General features: G+C 37.1%; 1 protein-coding gene across 1 annotated transcript in view; it reads right to left on the reverse strand.

The window, feature by feature from the left end:
• Positions 1–272: 272 nt before the first annotated feature.
• ACSS1 (acyl-CoA synthetase short chain family member 1) overlaps positions 273–23,127 on the reverse strand; it is a 99,101-nt gene continuing 76,246 nt past the window's right edge. Inside the window, exons 8-14 of the mRNA XM_044663442.1 lie at positions 18,166–18,258; positions 17,009–17,121; positions 15,083–15,209; positions 13,201–13,328; positions 12,931–12,994; positions 3,240–3,358; positions 273–1,760 (exon numbers count right to left, since the gene is read on the reverse strand). Of these exons, the coding sequence (XP_044519377.1) occupies positions 1,590–1,760; positions 3,240–3,358; positions 12,931–12,994; positions 13,201–13,328; positions 15,083–15,209; positions 17,009–17,121; positions 18,166–18,258 (815 nt within the window). The 3' untranslated portion in view covers positions 273–1,589. The remainder of the gene's footprint in view (positions 1,761–3,239; positions 3,359–12,930; positions 12,995–13,200; positions 13,329–15,082; positions 15,210–17,008; positions 17,122–18,165; positions 18,259–23,127) is intronic.

The following is a 23,127-nucleotide window of genomic DNA, read 5'->3' on the forward strand; positions in this document are numbered from 1 at the left end:
TAATAGTGATCACACTAAAACAAACTTAGAAGGCAGCTACGTGGCTCAGTGGATAGAGTGCTAGAGCTGGAGTCAGGAATTCTTCTGTTCCAATCTGGCCTCAGACTCTTTCTAGTTGTGTGACCTTCAGTAATTCACTTAACCTCGGATTGTCTGACAGAAGGATCAACTGGATCAACTGGAGAAGGAAATGGCAAAACATTCCACCATCTTTGCCAAGAAAATCCCATAAATAGATATGGTCCATGAGGTCACAAAGAGTCAGACATTACTGAACAACAAAATTAATTAAGTTTATTTGCATAATAAATGTTTAATGTCAATTAGCAATAGTCAATTACTGCTGTCAGCTTTATTTGTTGGTTAATAATATTCCAAAGGTTCACTATTAAGTCAACAATTAATGTTTAGTCAGCTAATGTGAATACTAGCTATTGATTAACATTAAGGCACTTTCATAAAATAGACTTTTTCTTGCTTTTTTTAGTTTCTGATCAGAGTTTTGAACTGCCCCTACTTTCAATGTAGAGCCAGAAATATTTTCAAGATTACATTAGGTTTTTCCAAGAACTTTGTGCTAATTCTAATAGGTTATTTGCATTTTCATTGGTTAATTTTGGCAGTGCTGAAATTTAAAGTATTAATGGCCCACAGCCAAGAAGCATTCTAGGGGAAAGAAAAATCCATCCAAAACAACGCTCAAAAAAAATAAAATAAAACGATTAGTCAAGATTTAAAGATGAACAAATTCATAACCAAGTTTTTAGGAAATTAATTTTGTTTCTTTATGATAGATGCAGTCCTGATAGGCAAAATGAAATGATTCTTTATATTTGAAAGGCATCAATACAAAACTAATATGATTGTATTGATTAATCAATTTTTGTCATGTTTCTAAAATTCTTTAAACAATATGAATAAAAGTGTGTCCATGCCATTCACACACCACAAGCATTGAAATGAAAAAAAAAATTATAACTACAGCTATCTTCTCCAAAATCATATTACAAAGAATATATACAAATAAATTCATACATTAAATTTCTCCATATGATGTTCTTCTGAAATAAGAAAGTATAAAAATAAAGACTCTACAGCTCTTATGTCCAAGAACACATGGGGAAAACATTATTGCTTCTATTTTAAAATCTTCTGAGAAGGCACATTTTAACATTTCCCCCTTTGTACCTCAATGATGATAAATAAGTTCCTTTCACCACCAAACCACTCCCCACAAAAATCAAATTGGGTTCTATTTTCATGAAGATTGAATATATCTCAACTTTGGTTTTGCCTCTTAATTTACATTCCTAGTTCCTCTTTCAGAGAAAGAAAAGGAGGGAGGAGGGAAGAAACCACTGCAACAGGCCTTTATGGTATGATCACTAGTTTGTAGAGAACTTTTTCCTGATTTGGAAATGATATGGTATGATCACTGGATTTGTGGTGATTGTTGAGAGCTTTTTCCTGATTTGGAAATAAATCAATTTCAGGAATATGTCCTGAGGAAAGGCAACAAGGAACTGTTGTATTTGGTTTTGGCCAAACATATTTTTGGAAGTTCCAGACTGATGCACATCTCTTCTCTATTAAGATAGCTTGGCTTTGTGTTTCTGGTAAGCTTTTAAAATTTCAGAAATCACAGAAGGGTCCTCCAAAGTGGTAATATCTCCCAGATCCTGAGTATTGTCAGTGATTATTTTTCTTAAGAGCCGTCTCATAATTTTTCCAGACCGAGTTTTTGGAAGACGCTTTACCACCTAATAAGAAAAAAGTAAGGTCATTATTAGAATTTGGAAAAGCAGCTCTGGCCATTAAGAGCTAACAGGATGGCTAGAAATCAGGGTCTACTTGAGTATTAAAACAAAATAGGCATTTTCTCTGAGCCACCCTACCACCTCAGATGAAAAAATCATTTTTACAATGGGTTGATTTTTTGTAATTCATCGAAGAGATTCCTGAGATAGTAGTGCTCTATGATATGCCTAAAGGAAAATTTTCTAATCATAATTCTTCTGGCTTCCTATGGCTGTTTATAATCTCAAACTAGTTTTGGCAAATAAAAGTGAGCCCTGTCTTGAAAACAACCTAGAGATTAGAACTACTAGATCTTTGGAGTGAACTTAAGGATAATGCACTTTCCTGAAGCACTTTCTTAGCTGGGCAGCACAAATTTCATTCAAATCTTTTTTATACACATCCAAATTCACAATTTACTATCATTTAACAATATTTCTTTTTTATTCTAATTTCCTTTAGTTATATGGAAACAGTTATCTATACCATGTAAACTCTACTCTTAGTAAATAAAAACATCATATTTAAATACACTTTCCTTGGACCTCTACCTTCTTTCCCTAGGATTAACTTTATTTTATGCATAAAGAGGTCACTTGAGACACTGAGTATATGTAGACACAAATGCTTCTGCTTACATTTGTTTATGCAACAGTACAGTGTTATCAGGCAAGAGTGGTACCCAAGGCCAAAAGGTATTCCTTATTAAAGGCCAAACCCTGGGTAATGTGGTATTTTCAATATTGCCCTAGTCATGTTCCTTAGAGATTCCCCAAATCAGTATATCTTTGCGTGAACCCAAGTCTCCCACAAATGAGTGTCCTTGGTGCTCCAACACAGGATAGCTTACAGAACAGCTGCTGACCTATATTAGGAAAGTGGAATTGCCTCACCAGGACTTCCTATACCAATGAAATTAGATCTAAATCAAATCAAAATGCAACCTTGTTACTGTGGGAACTCAGATAATAAATACTTTGATAAAGGAGAACCTCTTGTACTAATATTTTCTGTATGATTCTCAGTGAGTCATTAAATGCTACAGTTTCTGAAGAATCAAATTTGCTTATAATCCAGAAGTCAACAGAGACACATGATAATCCTAAATTGGCTGCAGAATATTACCAATGATAACTTACATACAAATGGTCTTAAACATCAATCAAGAAATGTAAGATTGAAAAAGAGAGTTGGACCTATCATGTAGTAAGAAAAAGGGATAACAGGTAGATAGTCCAAGTGTTAAATTGGTACCCATGGGATGTTTAAAGACCTAAGAGGAGAGTCTCTGGAGGATTTATGGAAAAATGGATAAGAGAAGCACAAGATGAGAAGACAAATACTGCCTGCATCAGTGGAGGAAGTGCTCATATCAGTGGGATGGGACAAGAGAATTAAATCGTGCAGTTAATAAATGTATATAAAACTTTGGACCCACTCACCAGAATTTGATCAGGCACCGCATATTTGGCTATCTTGGTGGCCACAATTGATTTGAGCTCATTCAATATGACATCTGAATTATCTATATCATCTTTCAGTACTATGAAAGCACATGCAGCTAAAGGGAAAGAAATGGAATATATTAGAATTCTTAAGTTGCTATTTAATCAACAACTTTTATTAAATTCATTGACTATATGATTGAGTATTAAATAATTATTTAATAATCCTACCAAAAAATACCACCACCATAACACAAATTCCCCAAATTCAAAGATGTGTCTCAATAATGAAAACCTTTTATTACTTTGGAATACCATCTAGACAATTTATCACATAGAATTACAGAATTTTCAAAGGTAGAAGAGACCTCAGCAGCTATCATATGCAACTCATACCCAAAAAAATATCCCCTGTAAAATATCTAGCAAGTCATTGTCCAGCCTCTGCCCGAAGACCTCAAATGAGGGGAAACATCTCCCAAGGCAAACTGTTCCCCTTGAGGACAGTTCTAGTGATAAAGGAACTTTTCCTGAAATCAAGACTAAATTTCACTTCTAGTTTTTCCCCCTGGTTCCAAAGAGAACAAGTCCAGTCCTTCTTCCATATGACAACCCTTCACATACTTGAAGACAGATATAATTTTCTTTGATGTTTTATCTTCTTCACATCATATATACACATATATGTATGTATGTATGTGTGTGTATATATATATATATATATACCCAGTTCCTTCAACCATTTATTCTACTTGCCTAAACACTATACTCTTCACTAGCTTTGGACAGTCTCCAACTTCTGAATGTCTCTTAAACTATGTCACCCAGAATGGAACTCACTATTCCAGATGTGATCTGACTAAGGAATAAAACAGAATAACTCTCATCTCCTTCCCAGAAGCTATTAGCTTCTTTAGCTATTATAAGATATTTCTGGCTCATATTGAGGTTTAAGTACTAGATCTTTTTCAAAATTGCTAATTGGCCATGCCACAAGGCCCCATCCTACACTTGTGAAGATGATTTTTTTTTTAATCTAAATTTAAGATGTTACATTTATCCCTACTGGATTTCATCTAATTAGATTCATACCAGTGCTCTGTCTTGCCTATCAAAATCTCTTTGGATCTGATTTTTGTCATCCAATTTATTAATTACCCATTCTTCCTTGTGTCATCTGTCAATCTGATGCCTATACCTATGATATGCCTATATCTCATACCTTTGTCCAAATAACTGATAAAAGCATTACACAGCAGCAGATTAAGAAGAGAATCTTAGAGTATTCCACTAGAGATCTACCAAACTTTTATATAACTGTTAATATCTACCCTTTGAGATTAGTCATTCAAACAGTCCCAAATCCACCTAATTCCATTATGTTTAATTCTAATTTCTCATCATCTTTTCTACAAGAATGGTATGAAAATTTTATTTATATTTTGCAGAAGTCTTGATAACTATATTTATAATGTTTCCTTGATAATTAATGATTTCAAGCAGTAGATAGAAGTCTTTAAATACAGCAGGCCTAACTTAATTAGGGGTGAGAGGAGGAGGAGGCAACAGCTAGGTGGCACAGTGGTTAAATGTCTGGAAGACTCTTCAGGAAGACTCTGGCCTCAGACACTTACTGTGTGACCCTGGGCAATTCAATTAATCCTCTTTGCCTCAGTTCCTCAGCTTTAAAGTGAGCTAGAGAAGGAAATGGCAAACCACTCCAATATCTTTGCCAAGAAAACCATTTCCAAATGGGGTCACAAAGAGTTAGACATGTCTGAAATTTGAATAACAGCATCTTAATGGGGACAAGCTTTTCAATTAAAGCATTGCTCTCAAACAATCACCATTACAGCTAGATATGAAACTAAACCATAGAAATGATAATCCTTGCTTATGTGTAGTTCCCAATGGCAATATAAACCAAAGTTAAACTTCAGGAAAACAGTTATGAGTTAAAGTTCACAAATCATTCACTTCACTGTCTGCTATAAGCTCATCTCTACTTAACATTTTATAGAACTGCTAGTTGAGAAACAGTCAAAAAAAGTGAAAAAAAAGGAATAGTAAATCTCTATCTTAGAGTTGTTATGAGGAAGATTAGTTAGTAATTAAGTATTAAGGATGTACCTAGCAGGAAGGAGCTGGAGCATTCCAAGATGGAATGAAGGAGCAGGAAGAAGTGGCTTGTGCTCTGAGAGGGACTCCATTAGGGGTTGGCACAAACTGTTGTTAGCCCTGGGAGATCTCAGAGTAAAGGACACCCTGCATCCTGATTTCCCTGGGATCCTGAGTGGTGGTGGTTTCAAACAAGTGGACAAGAACTACAGAGCAGCACCAAGAAGAGGAGAAGTTTGGGATCTGGTGGACAGCATCTCAAGCACACCCTCTCTACTTGGATACCTTGGCTTCTGACATCCTGAGATCATCTGTGGATAACCATGAGAAACCCCAAAGCCACCCTTAGCCCATAGCTGTGCTGCTCAAACCCTGGCTGGAACCAGGTTTGATGCAGCCTCCCAGTGACTCCATTACTGCTCCTTTGGGCTCTGCCTGCTAGATCACTAAGATTAGAGTAGAGAAGTCCTCCCCTTGCCCTGTGGTTTTGTCATTAGGTTTTAAGTATAGAAATCCCTTTCCCACCTTTTAGTTAAACATAATTAAACCTGTTAAAACCTTTTACCTAGCCTGTTGGTTTCTAGACTCTGGCCAAGGGAGAGCTGGGTGACATTGAGGCCAACTGCCATTCCTGTGTTAATCCAGTGAACTCTGGTCTCCCCATCCTGGTCCAGTCTCTCCTACTACCCAGAGTGTGTACCCACAACCATTTAGATTTGTTGTAACATCCCTGGTGCCCTCCATTATCTATTTTCTCAGAGTCAAGGATATAGATTAGCCCTTGGGTTAATTATTAACAGATTTTCATATTATACAATTTCTATTTTTAATATCTCTCCCTGTATTTAAAGACTTCGAATGCTTTGTTGTTCATCCAGATTTATTGACCATATAGGTTTGTCAGGGAGGTATTGAATCTCCTGATCAAATATAGTTTTCAGATTATTGATGGCTTCTAATTTTTCACACCATCCTTATTCTTTATTTTAAAAAATGGAATTTGGGTATATTGCTATTTACATCCCCATAAATCATCCTTTGAGTGTTTGTAAAATTTTTCCTATTAGGTAGGAAATGAAGATTATAATAATAATAAAATAAATACAAAACTATGGTTATCTGGAGTTAGGCTCTCTCATTTAATGAACAAAAGTGTGCAAAGAACTTTAACTTAGCATAATCTGTGCATTATAATCTTGTTTTTTATAATAATAACTTCCAAGCTCTAAATAAGAAGGATAGGAAGGAGCTAAAGGGGAAAAGAGCTTGGATTTCCCTTTTCATTCCTGGCTCAAAAGTTCCAAAGTGGAAAGAATACAAAATGCAGGCCCAAAAAGAGTCTTCTTATCTTTGGGATTTCACTTCAATGCTTTAATACATCCTGATCTTACCACCTTTTGAACTTGGAGTTTCATCTCTGCTTTCTTTAATTGCCTGCCATATTTTAGGATTATTCTATACACAGTGCCTCCACTGCTTCATTGCTCCTTGACACATTGCAATCTAGTTTCTCTCACCAATATTTTGAAATTATTCTCTCAGAGACTCTCAACCACATACTGACAATGAAATTTAATGGTCTTTTCCCAATCTTCATCCTCCTCAAACTCTTGGCAGGAGCTGACACCACTGACTGCTCCCTTCTCAATACTCTATTCCCCAGGTGTCCCTGAACTTGTATTCTCCTCATCTTCATCTTCCTCTGACTATTCTTTTTCCTTCTCCTCTTTGTCCTCTCATTGCCCAATAAGTGTTCCTCACGTATTGTCTTCTCTTCCCTGCTACTTCCTCTGCCTTAGCAATGTCCCAGGCTTTAATGATCGAGACTCCTAGGCAGTGTTGTGAGTGATAAGAACACTGGACTATGAACAGGGAAACCTAGATTCCAGTCTAGACTCTGTTATTAACTTGCTGGGTGACATTGAACAAGTTATCTGACACATCCCTAGATTCCTCATCTATAAAATAAGGAGGTAAGAGTATATGATTTTCCATCACTAACAAATATAAACCTATGACTCACCAGTCCATATGGATAGCACTTTCCGTCCTCCTGTTCTCTAAACCCAGGCTTTAAATTGGCTGTTAGAAAAATCCATTTGGCTGTCCTATTAGCACCTCAGATTCATGTCCAAAACTGAGCTCATCTTCTACTCCACCAAACTGACTTTTCCAATTGACTTTCTTATTTTTGTTAATGGCACTTGTTCAGTCATTTTTTCAGTCATGCCCAGCTCTTCATGACCCCATTTAGTGCTTTCTTGGTAAAGATACTGGGGTGATTTGCCATTTCCTTCTCCACTCATTTAACAGATGAGGGACCTGAGGCAAACAAGATTAAGTGACTTGCCCAGGGTCAGCCATCTAGTAAGTGTCTTAGGCCACATTTGAATTTGGGAAGATGAGTCTTCTTGACTCCAGGCCTAGGAATCTACCCACTGTGCCACCCTGCTTCCCTATTAATATTAACCATTCTCCAAGGCATCCAGATTTGAAACTTCAAAGCCATCTTTTTTATTCTTCATTCTTCCTTCTTCCTCACCTCCCATATCTAGCTAAGCAAATTCTCTTCAATGTATTTCTGAAATGGCTCTTCTATCTGCCTCTTTCTATTCTCACTGCCACTTATTCAGATTCTTATTACATCTTGCCTAAACTATGAGTTGCTTCTTAATTGGTCTCTTTGTCTCAAGTTTCTTCATACTCCAATATGCCCCATTCCCTACTGCGAGATTAATTTTAGTTGTTGGGTTTTTTTTTAACTCTTACCTTCTGTCTTAGAATTAATACTGAGTAAGAGTTCCAAGGCAAAAGAGAAGTAAGGACTGGGTAATTGGGGTCAAGTGACTTACCCAGGATCACAAAGCAAGGAAGTATCTGAGGTCACATTTGAACCCTGAACTTCCCATCTTCAGGCCTGGTTCTCTATCCATTAAGCCACCTACCTGTTCCTCCCCAGATAAATGTTCTTAAAGCAAAACCCTTGTCAAATTAATCTCCTGCTCAAAAATTTTCAATAATCTCTCCATTATCTACAAATTTATAGTCCAAATTTATGGCCTAGCATTCAATGACTTCCATGATCTGGCTCCAACTTGTCTTTCTGGCATTATCTCCCACTACATTCCTTTATGCATCCTAAGCTCCACCCAAAATAGACTCATTTCTAGTTGCCCAAAATACTCTGTGCTGCCTTGCCTTTTTATATCCATCTAGGATTCTTTTATCTATCTCCAATTACCCAAAAATCTTATCACCCCCTCAAGGTCAAGCTCACGGCTACATTCTCCATAAAATTCTCTCTTGCCTACCAAGTGGAAAGTAATCTTTCCTTTTTCCCCTATTCCCACCATACTTAATTTGTCCCTCTTTTATAATGATGCTTATTTCTTTCTATCGTATATATGTATTTTGATGCTTTACTTCCCATAACTCCACTAAAGTTCTACTCCTATGCCTCATCACTGAGTAAGTGAAGGCGAACCCAAATTCTCAGTGCCTATGTTGGCAAGACCTAAGCTCTAGCCAGTGATACCAAACTGAAGAAGCTTCCAGGACAGGCCTTTATTTGAAAACTGGCCTAACCAAGACTAGAGAAGCTTACCACAAGGTAGAACATAAGCTAATGAATTTTTCAGCCAAAACCATGTTCAGTGGAAACCTCTGAAGTTGTAGAGACCTTGTAGTTTAGACAGATGGAGTATCTACATCAGTGAAATAATGAATCTTAGTATTCTAAGTCATTAGGTGAAAGCTGGGGCTATGATTGATCTTTGTAACTTCTCTTCCCTAAACATATACGATAGAACTTTGCACATAATAAGCCCTCAGTAAATATTTATTGAATTGGATGAAGCAAAAATGAAACATCACATTAGCAGTTTCCTAAAATGCATTATAGAAAAACAATCTCAAGTGCTATGAAGATTCTAAAATACCATTTTGGCTTTCTTTAATATTACTATACTTTAATATGACTTAAGGAGATACTCATTTTAAGAATAACTGAAAAGCAATTTCACTTAGCATTTGCCCACAGAATGCTTTGGAAGCTAACAGTGTGTTGAACTATATGGTGAACAAATGTGATCTGTGTTAACAGTTGGAACTAGTAATATCAGGAAGGTCCTAATCACAAGGTAAGTGGAATGTTCTATTATAGAACATTTAATACCTTTTATTTTTCTCATAAGAAATATGTCAAAACTTTTTAAAACTTATTCTTCAATCCTTTAACTTTGGTTGAACTGTGGTGAAGTAGAGACATAAATGCTCAGTTGGAGGAGTAGGCCAGAACTGAATTTTTCTTTCCGTCTTTTTAACTCCATGGATTGATATTATTCTAAGAAATATGGATGAGGGTAGTCTAGAACCTAGGCACAAAGTCTAGAAACCTGTAAAGATGATATTGTGCTAGATCTCAGTCAGCAATATTCCTGAAGAGAAATAGATATTTGGGGTCCTAGACTTCAAAAGTATTAAGGATTGGAAAGAAATGGAGAAAACAGTAGTTAGGGGCCAAAGAAGAAATGGAGTAGGCACTATTCTCACACCTCCAGGAACCTAATAGATTTCTTATCTTTTCTTCCCAATTACCAGTACTGAAAATGTCCCTGGTGAGGTGGAGTCAGAACTAAATTTCTGATAGATGAATTCATCCTCAAAACCCTTCTCCCTCCTGTTTTCCTTCCCCTTTGGGCTCACCTACTGATATGTCACCAAAACAAATGCCCAGGTCCTGGAAGAGGTATTCATTCATTCAACAAACATTTATCAATCCCTTTCTCCCTTTGGAGTGGTAGGGTAGGCACTTAGGGAGATGAAAGCTTATAGTCTAGTACGTGACAAAGATGCAAATAAAAAACAAAGTAAGTACTATATGAAATCTAAAGGAGAAGGAAGGTCATTTCTTTCTGTGATAGAGACAGGGGAAGGGGCAGATTTATCCCAATCAAAAGTGGAACAACCAAGCACAGAGAACAATCATAAATAATATTGTAATGATGTGTTCAAGATAGTGGCTTGAATCTAGACTTTAGAACCAGCATAATGAAAGCCAGATAAGGCTTTTATTTCACCTTTTATTTCAAAGCTCTTGGCTACTCGGAAGTCAAAGTTTAATCTCTGTACACTGAGAAATAGTATATAGACTAATTTCAGATACAGGCAAATGCTCCTTGGTACAAATGCCACAATATGCTTGCTTCAGTCTAGATATCAGCTAGATGCAGAGGAATCTTGCCATCTTTTTAAGGGCCTTACAAGGATTATACTGGCTCATGTAAATGTCTGCTTCCTGCAAACCATAGGGCTTGCATCATAACTAATGCATTTATAGGGCAAAGGAATTGAGCAACTGTCAAATGCTTGTAATATCAATAATCTTCATTCATTGTAATTATTTCATGAATAAAGCCCTAAATAGGGCTTCATGGTAATATCACAATTTTTAATCAGTTAATTAAAAAGCACTTATGAAATGCCTACTATATGCCAGACATTATTCTAGGTTCTGAGTTTTACAAAGTCAAAAAAAAATAAAATAATTGCTACTGGTGGGGAACATACATTCTATCAGAGGAGACAACATATACATATATAAGAACATACAAAATAAATATAAGATCAGGAGAGCATTAACAGTTGTGGGAATCAGAAAAAAAGTTTTGTGGAGAAAGTGAGCTGTGTCCTGAAGGAAAAGAGAGATTTTATGAGGTAAAGATGAAGAGGGAGTATATTCCAGAAACATGTGGGGTAGCCAGTGCTACAGTAAAGAAAAGAGGTGGGGGTAATGGGAATAGAGATAGAGTGCCATGTCTGAGGAATGGAGAGAGCATCTGTTTAGCTACACTACAGAGTGTGAAAAAAAAAAAAAGCAATATATATAAGAAGGACAGAAAAACAGGTTGAGGCTTAGTTGACAAGGACCTTAAAAAAAACAAAGGAGCTCAACTTTTTTCCTAAAGGCAATAGTTTATCTTAGTTTGTTGAGTAAGAAAGTGATATACTATTGTCAGGTTTCCTGACAAATATTGGGCAAGGGAGTGAGTATGTAATATTTCCTGAATAGAAAAGAAGAAATGAGTCTTCACTGACTTGCTGCTGCATCCTTAAACCACACTGTTCCCTTTCACAAACTATAAGAATACTTTATTTTCCTGTATTTGTGCCTTTGCTCATAAGCACTCTTTGCTTCTTGATTGTCCTTCCCACCATTTATCTATCAAAATTTTATTCATTCTTCAAAGACCTACACAAAATCTCATCTTCCGTGAGAAACCATGGCTGACTATCCCACAAAGAACTAATCTCTTGAACCTACAAACTCCAGGAGCACTTGTTGACTGTAACAGTAATGATCTTTATCATATACTACTTGTATTTTAGTTCTAATGCTATGTCATGCTTTAATTAGATTATAAGCTCCCATAAGGCATCTTTTTATCCAAAAACTACCAGTAGAGAATTTTGTACCTAGGAGCATCTGATATAAATTTTCTAAATGAAGTAAAAAAGAATCCCAGTTTCATGTTCTAACAGTTGACTCTTCTAACATATTATGAGGGAAAACAAAATTGGAGAGCAATAAAAATTTTCTTGGCAGTCAAACCAGGCTCAAAAATGTTGAGAAATAAAAAAATTCTAAAGCAATACCAACTACATGAAATGGGTAAAAATTTTCCTTATGTGAGACCTAACTCCAAAGCAGATGAATAATAAAACATAGCATTGGAAAACATCCTTACCAAATTTTGCTTAAAGAAACCACAAATGCTATACAACTATATTATGTTTAGGGAGTAGAAAGGAGAAAAGAAAACCAGAGAGGAGGCAGGGCTTTTAAAAAAATCTTCATTATCTTATTCCTGGTCAAATTAGCACATCTCAGTAAACTTACGGGAGGTAACTGGAATATCTTAAATTTTTGAAGGAAAGAATACAAAATTTTAAGTATTTGGCCATTTTTGGGGAACCATAAACCATGAAGTTTTGGGCTCTCTTAACATAAGGCACCACAGCAAAAAGATATTTGGAAGGGAAATCATAGACTCCTTTCATGAACACTCAGAGCACATGAAGAGGGTATAACCTCCCTTCCAGTGATCTTCAACATTTCTCTAGTAGTGCCATCTTCAAATAATACACATTTATAAAGAATCAGTTTCAGAAATTTCTTACTATATAGCAGTGATTCCCAAAGTGTGTGCCACCGCCCCCTGGTGGGTGTTGCAGTGATCCAGGAGAGTGGTGATAGCCACAGGTGCATTTATATTTCCTATTAATTGCTATTACATTTTTTTAAAATTAATATCCAGGGGGCTAAGCAATATTTTTTTCTGGAAAGGGGGCGGTAGGCCAAAAAAGTTTGGCAACCACTGCTATATAGAATGCCCACTTTTATTTCAAGTGATAATTTTGCCTATGGTATTTTTTTTTAAGAAAAAGAACTACATTATACTCTTCTTATGGTACCTAGTCACCCCTATTTTCAATGTTTCTCCAAAATTTTTATATAAAATGGACATAAAATTAGAATAATTTACAAATTATCACTTTTTTTCACACTAACCTTCTCCTTTAATGGAATGAGGATAGCCAATCACTGCTGTTTCAGGCACATCAGGATGGTTAGCCTGAAAAAATACACATATAAAAAAAAACAAAATATTTGAGACTACATAAATAACCAAAATCAGGAGATAAACTCCATCCCCAAATTTAATACATACCAATATACCTGCCTCCCACTCCCTATCCCAAGGTATTAAGAAGTGAGGTGCTATGCAGTGTTCGCATAAGAGAAAATTAGGGAATTGAGAAGTTTTTTGGTGTGAATTACCATTGCATCTTCAATCTCTGCAGTTCCTAGCCGATGACCACTGATGTTTATAACATCATCCATCCGTCCAGTTATCTGGTAATAGCCATCCTCAGTCCTATAAGCACCATCTCCACTGAAATAATAGCCTGGTTTGATAAAAGAGTTAAGAATCAGTAAATGCAAACTTGGCCTTGGCCATGAGAAAGGTCCTGTCAGAGTTAATATCCTTTCAGTGACCCAATCTAGTGATTTCTTTGTGCTTAAAGAAATCATTCTAGAAAATATATAAATGACTTGGGAATTAAAGACTAAGATTAAAATAGCCCCCAAAACTTCAATGCCCAAAAAAATACATAGCAAAAGGAGACATGGAAGCAAGAGGGCACATTTGTTAGTATTTTCCCTAAAGTTAATATACACATTTCTAAAACAAATTATAAATAACTTTAAGTCTATGGTTTAACACAACCATTTTTCTCAAAGAAACTAAAACTGAAAAGAACACCAGAGATCATCTGGTTTAACCCTTTCACTGCAAAGATGAGGAAACTAAAGCTCCGAGATGGAAATAACTTTTCTTTGAGTATACATCTGGTTATAATTGAAACCTGAAAATTGAACCTACATCTAGCATTTTTTCTACTACACTTCTTTCTCATTTTCTCCCCACCCTCCCAATGAAGATCTTGAGACTTCTGTGTTAAATACTAGAATGCCATGTCTTTCATAGCCCAACTTGTAGAGGGTGGGGTTTTTAAAGACATTCTTATAGGATTAAGAGCTACAAGAGAACTATATAGAGCTTATAGAGCTCTAAGGAACCCAGGAGAAAATCAAGTTTGACTCCTTTATCCCAAAAGAGAAAACTCAAGTTCAGAGATTTTAGCTTTGCTCAGAGTCACATAGTTACTTGCCTCTTTGGAAAAGGAACTGAGCATTCCTCCAGTACCTAGTTAACATAAATACGGAATTCTTCCGATGTCACTTTTTAAAAAACCCTTGTTTTCTGTCTTTGTACCGATTCTAAGACAGACAAGCAGGAAGGCTAGGCATTTGGTTTTAAGTGATTTGCCCAGGGTCACACAGCTAGGAAGTATCTGAGGTCAAATTTGAACCCAGGTCCTCCTAATTCTGGGCCTGGCATTCTATTCATTGAACCACCTAGTGCCCCATTTATGAGTTTACCTTAACTCACCCACAATAAGCATTTGTCCTTTTGTTAATATATAATGTATGTTATAATAGTATTTAGCCAGGACTCTCACCCCAGCCTTATTCATTTAAATATTTTCTTTGAATGTTGTAAAAAATGCTTTCTGATCATGATAGGAAAAATAGATTGTTTTTTGAAGGCTATGCTAGCAGAGTATAAGCGCCAGCAGATCCTTCTAAGCAAGAAATCATTCAAGTATAGTCTCAGAGATGGACCTGTTGTCTGTTGTCTAAGGAAGAGCCTAAGTAAACCGGGAGAGCTTCTATAACTAGGTTGACTTCAAGGTGATGAATTTTTCAGTCATGGGAGCTCTCAAAGACTTAGTTATAGACTAATTTATAGAATGTTGCAATCTGCATTTCATTATTAAAGTACCCGCCCTGATAAAATTACAGATCTTAGAAATACTACAGTGTTTCAGTGTTTGTTCACTTAAAAGAGACTAAGATATGAGGCTTGATTAATACTCCTGAAATTTCCAAAAATCCTTTGATTAAAAACACTGAATATCATTCCTTCTAACAAGAAACCGGTGATAAGGTATATTTTCAGTTTTAAATCCAATAATAAAAGGATGAAAAATGACAGCCTTAATTTACATTTTCCATGTTTATTTCTTGGCTCTTTTGAAGATTTGGATTTGGCTCATTGATGCTTTTTCAGCTACACCAAGTTATATACTCTTACCTGGAAAAGCTTTAAAGTATGCATCAACAAATCTTTGATGATCTCCATAGATTGTCCTTGCTATGCCAGGCCAAGCCCGAGTAATACACAAAGCACCAGAAACATCACCACCTTCTACAACTTTCCCCTATAAATTAAAAGACCATACAAGAAAAAAAGAAAAAAGGCTGATCAGAAAAACAGATTCTGGTCAAGAATGGAAGAACTAAGGAATAAGCTCACAGTCACTATTGTTTTCTTGGTTGTTTAATATGAGCAAAGAATGAAAAGTACTTATCCTCAAAGGGAATTCCCTTTGACTCCTCATTTCTGGTAGGAATTTCTCCCCGAGGCTGGAAATTATTATCAGGCGCACCATCAAATGCATTATATGAAACAAGTTAAAGAAAGTAGTCTTTACTAGTTAGAAGCTTTAAATCTAAGACAGATGACAATGACAGTCACCTAAAAGAACACTGGGGGAGGCTATTGTTACTAACTACTCTAATAACATGCATTATATATTAACAAAAGAACAAATACCTATTGTGGGTGGGTTATGGTGAAATCGCATTAATTCTGTATTAATACTAACTAGGGATTGTAGGGAATTCTTAGCCTCTTTTGTTTTGTTTTGTTTTTCTTTTTTGTAATAACCCTTCCCTTCTGTATTAGAATCAATACAGTGTCTTGGTTCCAAGGCAGAAAAGCAGTAAAGGGTGGGCAATGGGGATTAAAAGTGACTTGTCCAGGGTCACACAGCTAGGAAGTGTCTAAGGCTACATTTGAACCCAGGACCTCTCATGTCTAAGCCTGACCCTCAAATCCACTGAGACATCTAGCTACACCACCACTCCCCAACCTCTTTTTTGTTTAAAAAAAAAAAAAAAAAAAAAAAGAAAGGATTTTTACTTGGTCACCTGGAACAGGGTATTGCAGAAGAAGGTATTTCACTAAGGTAAAATCTCTAATTAGGTTATAGGAACACAACTCAAAAGGCTAGGCTTGGAAGGCAAAGGGGTCTTGAAGCTACCTGTCCATTACTTCTTGAAATTTAAAAAAAAAAGCTACAAGACACTCTCTTGATATTAGTGATCTTGTGTTGGTGGACAGGGTGGTAGGAGAGCCAGCAGCTCAGCATTTGATTTAGAATGTGTAGTTCATCTAAAAAATTATCTGGGGGTTAATGCTGTTATTCAGTTGTGTCTGACTCTTTTGTGACCCCATTTTTTTCTTGGCAAAGACACTAAAGTGGTTTGCCATTTCCTTCTCCCACTCATTTTATCAATGAGGAAACTGAGGCAAAGAGAGTTAAGTGACTTACCAGGGTCCCACAAGTCAGTAAATGTCTGCAACCAGATTTGAATTCAGAAAGATGAGTCTTCCTGACTAAGCCTTGCACACTCTATCCATTACACCACCCAGCTTCCCACTGGGGATTTGTAATAGAATACAAATTCAATATGAGCCTCGTTATGGAGTATGGGGAGAATAGATTTTGGAGAAGAAAAAGCTGTTGAGTACCACCTATTCTCAAGCCCTGAGATTGTACACAACTCTCTGTCCAGTGCCTATTCAGTGATATAAGTATTTAAGGAACAATGATGAAAGAAACCTTATAGATGTTAAAAGATCCAAATGTCAGAGTTCTGAGACCCCATTGGTATGAATCTCTAGGAGAAAACAATTTGGCTAGGAGAAAACAAGTAAACTAAGCTCAGCCCCTTCCTAGCTGTGTGACCCTGGGCAAGTCACTTAATCCCAATTACCTACCTCTTACCTCTCTTCTACCTTGGGATCAGTACTAAGTAGAAGTAGAAGTAGAAGGTCAGGGTTTTAAGGAGGGGGAGAAGGAAGAGATTCAAAGCTTGGCGCATTAGCAATATTGTTGTGAATGGGTGTGGATCTTTATCACAAATAAGGCTTGAAAGGGTCCTTAAAGCTCACCTTTTCATCCACTAAAACTGGAGTGATTCCAAAAAAGGGTCTCATAGCCATACTAGGGATGATCTCAGCCCCTTCCTCAGAAGGCCGAGGAGCAATACAAATGCCTCCAGTTTCTATATAAAGGAAATGCAAGTAAGGAAAATTGCAAGTTAGCATAAGGAATACATGATATTTTGCACTTATCTAGAATTGAGTTTAAGGGACTCAGAGAATCTTACACACACTATCTCACTCATCCATTCTATTATGAGAACATAGGTTTACCCCTAATTTACATATTCATGGTGATTACACAATTGCAAAGTCAGGTTTAGGATTTCAGTTTTCTGAATTATGTCTATTTTATTCAAGAAAGGAAACTGATCAATAGATACACAGGAAATTAAGAGCTGCCAGTCACCACAATTAAACTTTGGGGTGAAGTGGCCCAGATGAAGAGTTTTTTCTATTTTTGACAATTCCATAGTTCCTGCATTTGTCCGACAAAAGGCAAAGTAGCATTTAAAACTGTGTACATATCTTCCTATGACAAAATGCAGAATTAAATTCAATAGCAAGTATAATACATGTGAGCCTATAATACATATTCATACATATAAGCAGGAATGTAACCTACAATCTTTCCCCCTAAATCATTTTTACATTGCTTTGTGGAATTTGTGAGAAGTTTTACAAAATTAAATTACTCCGATTACATAGGATTAGATGCCCCTGCCATTCCTAATTTAATGACATTATAGTCTAATCAGAACTGTGTTTCTTCACCAGTCTGGCCTCCTCTCTGTTCAAGTGGCTTTATAGCAGATTGTTGATTTCTACTGACTGCATTCAGCAGATTAGAATGGTCTTCTGTAATGGATGCCCTAACACTGATTAGAACACATAAAAGAAAAGGGATGTTCATTGAAATGTTTAGAAAACCCTAAATAATAACAACTTCTTCTACTGATGTTAAAGATTTAAAGTCATAGGCCTCTTCTAAAAAATATGACTGTCCTTATAAAATTCTCCTGGGCACATAAAGTGGCACCTAAAAAAAATGCATTGTTTGGAAGGTCTAAAGTATTCTCGTGCTGTTAGCACTAAACTCATTGCTTCCCCTAACAAATTAATATTAAGCACATCTTGACACATTGTTAGTCATAATGCTTTGTTACCTGTTTGCCACCAAGTGTCTACTACTGTGCACCTGCTATCTCCTACCACATTGTGGAGCCATTCCCAGGCCTCCTGGTTAATCGGTTCTCCCACTGAAACCAGAACAGGAAAAGAGAGTATTGTGAAACTTCCTTTGGGTTTTGAATTTGGGTCACTTACCTCTTCCCACAGGCAATATAAAATGAAATCATTCTGCTAAATGCCCCAAATATAAAAATAAAGTCCTCATCTTTGGCATCATCCTCAAGCCCCTGGCAGAGCTAGCTATGTGGCTAGCTAAGATAGGATGGGGATACCCTGTGTAAAAAGATGGGGCACCAGGGATGTTAAAATATAATCTAAATGGTTGTGGGTACAGACACTGGATTGAAGGAGAGACAGGACCAACCAGGATAGGGAAACCAAGAATCAAGTATGGCAGTTGGCCCAACTGTCACTCTGCTCACCCTAGGCCAGGGTCTTTGGAACCAACAGGCAAGGTAAAAGTTTTAGACAGTTTAATTATGATTAACTAAATAAAGGTGGGATAGGGGATTCTGCCCTCAAAAACCTAAAGGGCAAATCACAGGGGCAAGGGGAAGACTTGTCTACTCTAATTCTAATTGACCTAAGCCAGGCAGGGCTCAAAGGAGCAGTAGTAGAGTCACTGAGAAGGGTGCTTCAAACCTGGTTCCAGCCAGGTTTGACCAGCACAGCTAAAGGGCCTAAGGGTGGCTTTAGGGGTTCTCACGGTAATCCATAGATGATCACAGGATGCCAAAAGCCAAGGTGGTCCAAGGTACCCAAGTAGAGAGAGTGAGCTTGAGATGCACTTGGTGCAGCTCTGTAGGTCTTGTCCATTTGCTGAAAGCCACCACCACTCTGGATCCCAGAAAATCAGGATGCAGGGTGTCCTTAACTCTGAGATCTTCCAGGGCTAGCAACAGTTTGTGCCAACCACTAATGGAGTCTCTCTCAGAGCACAAGTCCTACTTCCTGCTCCTTCATTCCATCTTGGAATCCTCCAGCCCTTCCTGCTAGGTCCAACTTTAATAATTAATTAATTACTAACTAATCTTCCTCACAACACCTGTCATGACCTACTGCATAGTGACCATAATGACCAACCACAATTGTATTGGTAGAAGGAACCCAGAGTTGAGGCAGAGGGAGATAGCAGCAGAGTCAAGAAGATAAAGCCATGGGGAAATACAGAAACAGAGACTAAAGCACAGATCAGATTTTTTAAAAAGACAAGAGACTGGAGGCAGCTGGGTAGCTCAGTAGATTGAGAGCCAGACCTAGAGATGGGAGGTTCTAGGTTGAAATCTGGCCTCAGACACTTCCCAGCTGTGTGACCTTGGGCAAGTCACTTGCCCACCCCCAGACCGTTGCCCTCCCCCCACCCCCCATTCCCTACCCTTACCACTCTTCTGCCTTGGAACCAATATACAGTATCGACTCCAAGATGGAAAGTAAGGGTTTGAAAAAAAAAAAAAAGACAAGAGACAACTATGTACAGAATAAAATCGAAAGCAGTCAGGTCCTTAATTTTTGGTTTCTATCCTCATATTGACACAAAGAAACTAAGTTCCCCTGAACCAGGGTGATTATAGTGAGGGGATGCTACAGATATGAAATACTGCTGGCACTTTCAGATGAATATATATATTCATCTGATATATTATTAGTTATTACATTATAATAATTCTATTATGCATATTATATAATTATATTATTAGTTTTACTTAAATAGGAGTAATTTATAAATGTTTTTCATTTCAAAACAAACACATCAATAAAACTTTAAAAGAAATGAGTTAGGTTCACACTGGATTGCACTTCCTCCTCCATACTAAAAATCACAGACTGGTACCAGCAGCAATACAGTGACCCAGGACAATTCTGAGGGATTTATGGTAAAGACGCTACCCACATTCAGAGGAAGGACTGCAGGAGAGGAAACATATAAGAAAAACAACTGCTTGAACGCATGGGTCGGGGTGGACATGATTGAGGGTGTGGACTCGAAACTACCACACCAATGCAACCACCAACAATTTGGAAATTGGTCTTGATCAAGGACACATGACAAAACTAGTGGAAATGTGCAATGGCCATGGGTGGGGGGAGTGCGGGGGGTGAAGGGGAAAGGAGGAGCATGAATCATGTAACCATGTTAAAAATGGATATTAATAAATGTTTGGAAAAAAAATCACAGACTGCCAAGTCTGGAAGTATGAAAACCATGATAATCACATCAATATTCATAGTCTGAGAGCATGAGATATCATCTATCCTCTCCAAGATTTTAGTTAATGTCTGGGGATAGATCAATGCTATGGATCCTGAAATAATGTGTGTTCGTGTGTAGAAATCACATCCCACCTTTGGTTGAACTATACACCTACCTAGTGAATTTGAATTCGAATTTCCTTGAATTTTAGTTCACTTGGCTTCCCAAGGTATTTTTACTGACAACCTTGAAGTGTAAAGGTTCTATACTCAACCAAGCAAATGACAGAAAGGTTATTACAAAAGACATGAGTTTCCTTTTATAAAGGAAATGTCAAGGCTTTAGCTGTGATGCATTTGTGTTTCTCTTCCTTTTTGTTTATGAGAGTGGTCATAATTAAAAACAGTTGATTGTTAAATAGTCACCAAGTACAGGATTTTGTGTGGTAGCTTGAAATCTGGATGATAAAATTACTCTCAACAGGAAGCTTCTAGAACCTCTTAATCACCAAGTCATCAATTCAATTTCATCTGTATTTTAGAGGTTGAGTGTTCCCTATTTAATTCAAGCTTGACCCACACTATATCATTTCATCACCTTCCTCATATTTTTAAATAGGGAAAAACCAAGTTATTCCAACACTCTGATGGGATAAGAAATTTTGGACTCATTTGCAAGACAATGGACAACTAGATGTTATGCCGCTTAAGGACAGAACCTTATACTTGTATGCTCCAGTCTCTAACATAGTTCAGACGATAAATATTGATTGATTAAGCAATGTATTAGAATAATGCAATTACCTTATACATGAAGCTTTTTCCTGACTCCCTGAACTACTAGTGCTCTACCTACCCCCTAATTATTTACTATTTTACTACTTTATTTGTATTTACTCTTTTCTTATTTATTCTATATTTATTACATAACAGAGGTGAAATTGTCCAATATGTGCCATCATGGAGATTGTGTGCCTGGAGTTTACCTGTAAATTTCTGGGTACGCAAGGGACATGGTTGCTCAGCATTTGGGTGCATTGGAGATGACAAAGTCCTTAGGTGCTTCCAACCATATGGTGGCTCAACACGGAAGGACATAGTCACTCTGAAATGAAGATGGAACCCTCTCATTGGCTGATGATCCAGAGGAACCGATGACTGAATGGACCTTTTAAAAGGAGAGATATCTTCCTATTCAGTCTCTTACTTTGATTCTCCCATGTAGGAAATAGTGGGCTCTTTCTCTAGGCTCCCTCCTGTAAAGGAGGTGGGAGAATGGGCTGCACTCATTCCCTAGCCTTGCTGTCACTTCCACATGGAACATAGACTCAGCTACTCAAGTTTAGATGTGGAGCCCTAGCAGCACATTCCTTTCCTTAGCAAATAAAAGAACTTCTTTCTCCAGATGGATCTGTCCAGATTTGTCCAAATCAAATGAGTTTGAGGAGTTCAGAGGTTCCACATCCAATGAGTAAAGCTAACTATTAGCAAGGGAAGTTTTCCTGTTAAAGAAATCAATTAGCAATAAGTGGAAGAATCCAAGTCCTGACTTGGCTTGCCAAAAAAATATGGACTCTAAGGGATATGGTTCAGAGCTGAGCTGAACTTAAGTAAAATGCCTAAATAGCAATCCTGCAAGTGGCTTTAGGTTTAAGATAGCTTTAAGTATCAATCTCCTGGAGAGGAAGAATAGTATTGGCACTTCCTCTAGTTTAGTTTAAATATGATTGCCCATCCACAGGAAAATGAAACTGATCCTCTCTTTTATTAAAGGTCATATGCCACCTGGGTAGATCCCATGCCTGTGTCCAAAGCAAAGGAGCCCTTGTAGGGACAGAAAATAAGTACAGTGTCCCAGTATTTATGCCCCTGTTGCCCCTTAATGTTACTCTGTGCATGTGCTTGTGTGTGTGTGTGTGTGTGTGTGTGTGTGTGTGTGTTCTCTCTCTCATTAGAATATAAGCAACCTGAGAATAGGGATTGTAAAATTCCCTGAGAAACAAAAGGCAGATTATACTGAGTGAGTTAGACCACCAGATGCCTAGAGGCATAGGTGTACAGTGGGTAGGGTACTAACTTTGGAGTCAGGAAGCCCCAAGTTCAAATCTAGCCTCAGAGACTTACTAGTTGTGGGACCCTGGGCATATATAATATTGATTCCAAAATGGAAGGCAAGGGTTTTAATAAATTTAAAAAAAAAGATAGAGGGAGGAAAGTTCTTATCACCAAAGTCCTTGGCTCTGATCAAGTGCTTCAACATTAAAAACTGACTGCTGCTCTACCCTAAGGTTCATGGGATTTGCACCTAGAATATTCTATATGGGTTGTCTCTCTCGTTAGAATGTGAGCTCATTGAGGGAAAGGATTGTCTTTCTCTTCTATTTATCTACCCAACATTTAGCCCAGTTTTTATGCATTACAAGCAATTAATAATTTTTTTCATTCATTTATTCTTTTTTTGTGTCCCTAGTGCCTAGCACATAGTGGGCACTTAATAAAAGTTTGTTGATTAATGATTATATCAACCATGAGGGCAAGAATAATGTAACTCTGAGTTCTCCAAATACTATATAAATTTTTCTAAGCATAACTTTCAAGCATACACATTAAAGTATGTTTTCTCTTCATGAAATGATTTTTAAACCATTACCTTCTGTTTTATAATTAATATTAAGTATTGGTTCCAAAACAGAAGAATGGTAAGGGATAGGCAATTAGGGTCAGTGACTTGCCTAGGATTGCACAAC

Source organism: Gracilinanus agilis, chromosome 2 (genome assembly GCF_016433145.1).
Source record: "Gracilinanus agilis isolate LMUSP501 chromosome 2, AgileGrace, whole genome shotgun sequence".
Lineage (NCBI taxonomy): Eukaryota > Metazoa > Chordata > Mammalia > Didelphimorphia > Didelphidae > Gracilinanus > Gracilinanus agilis.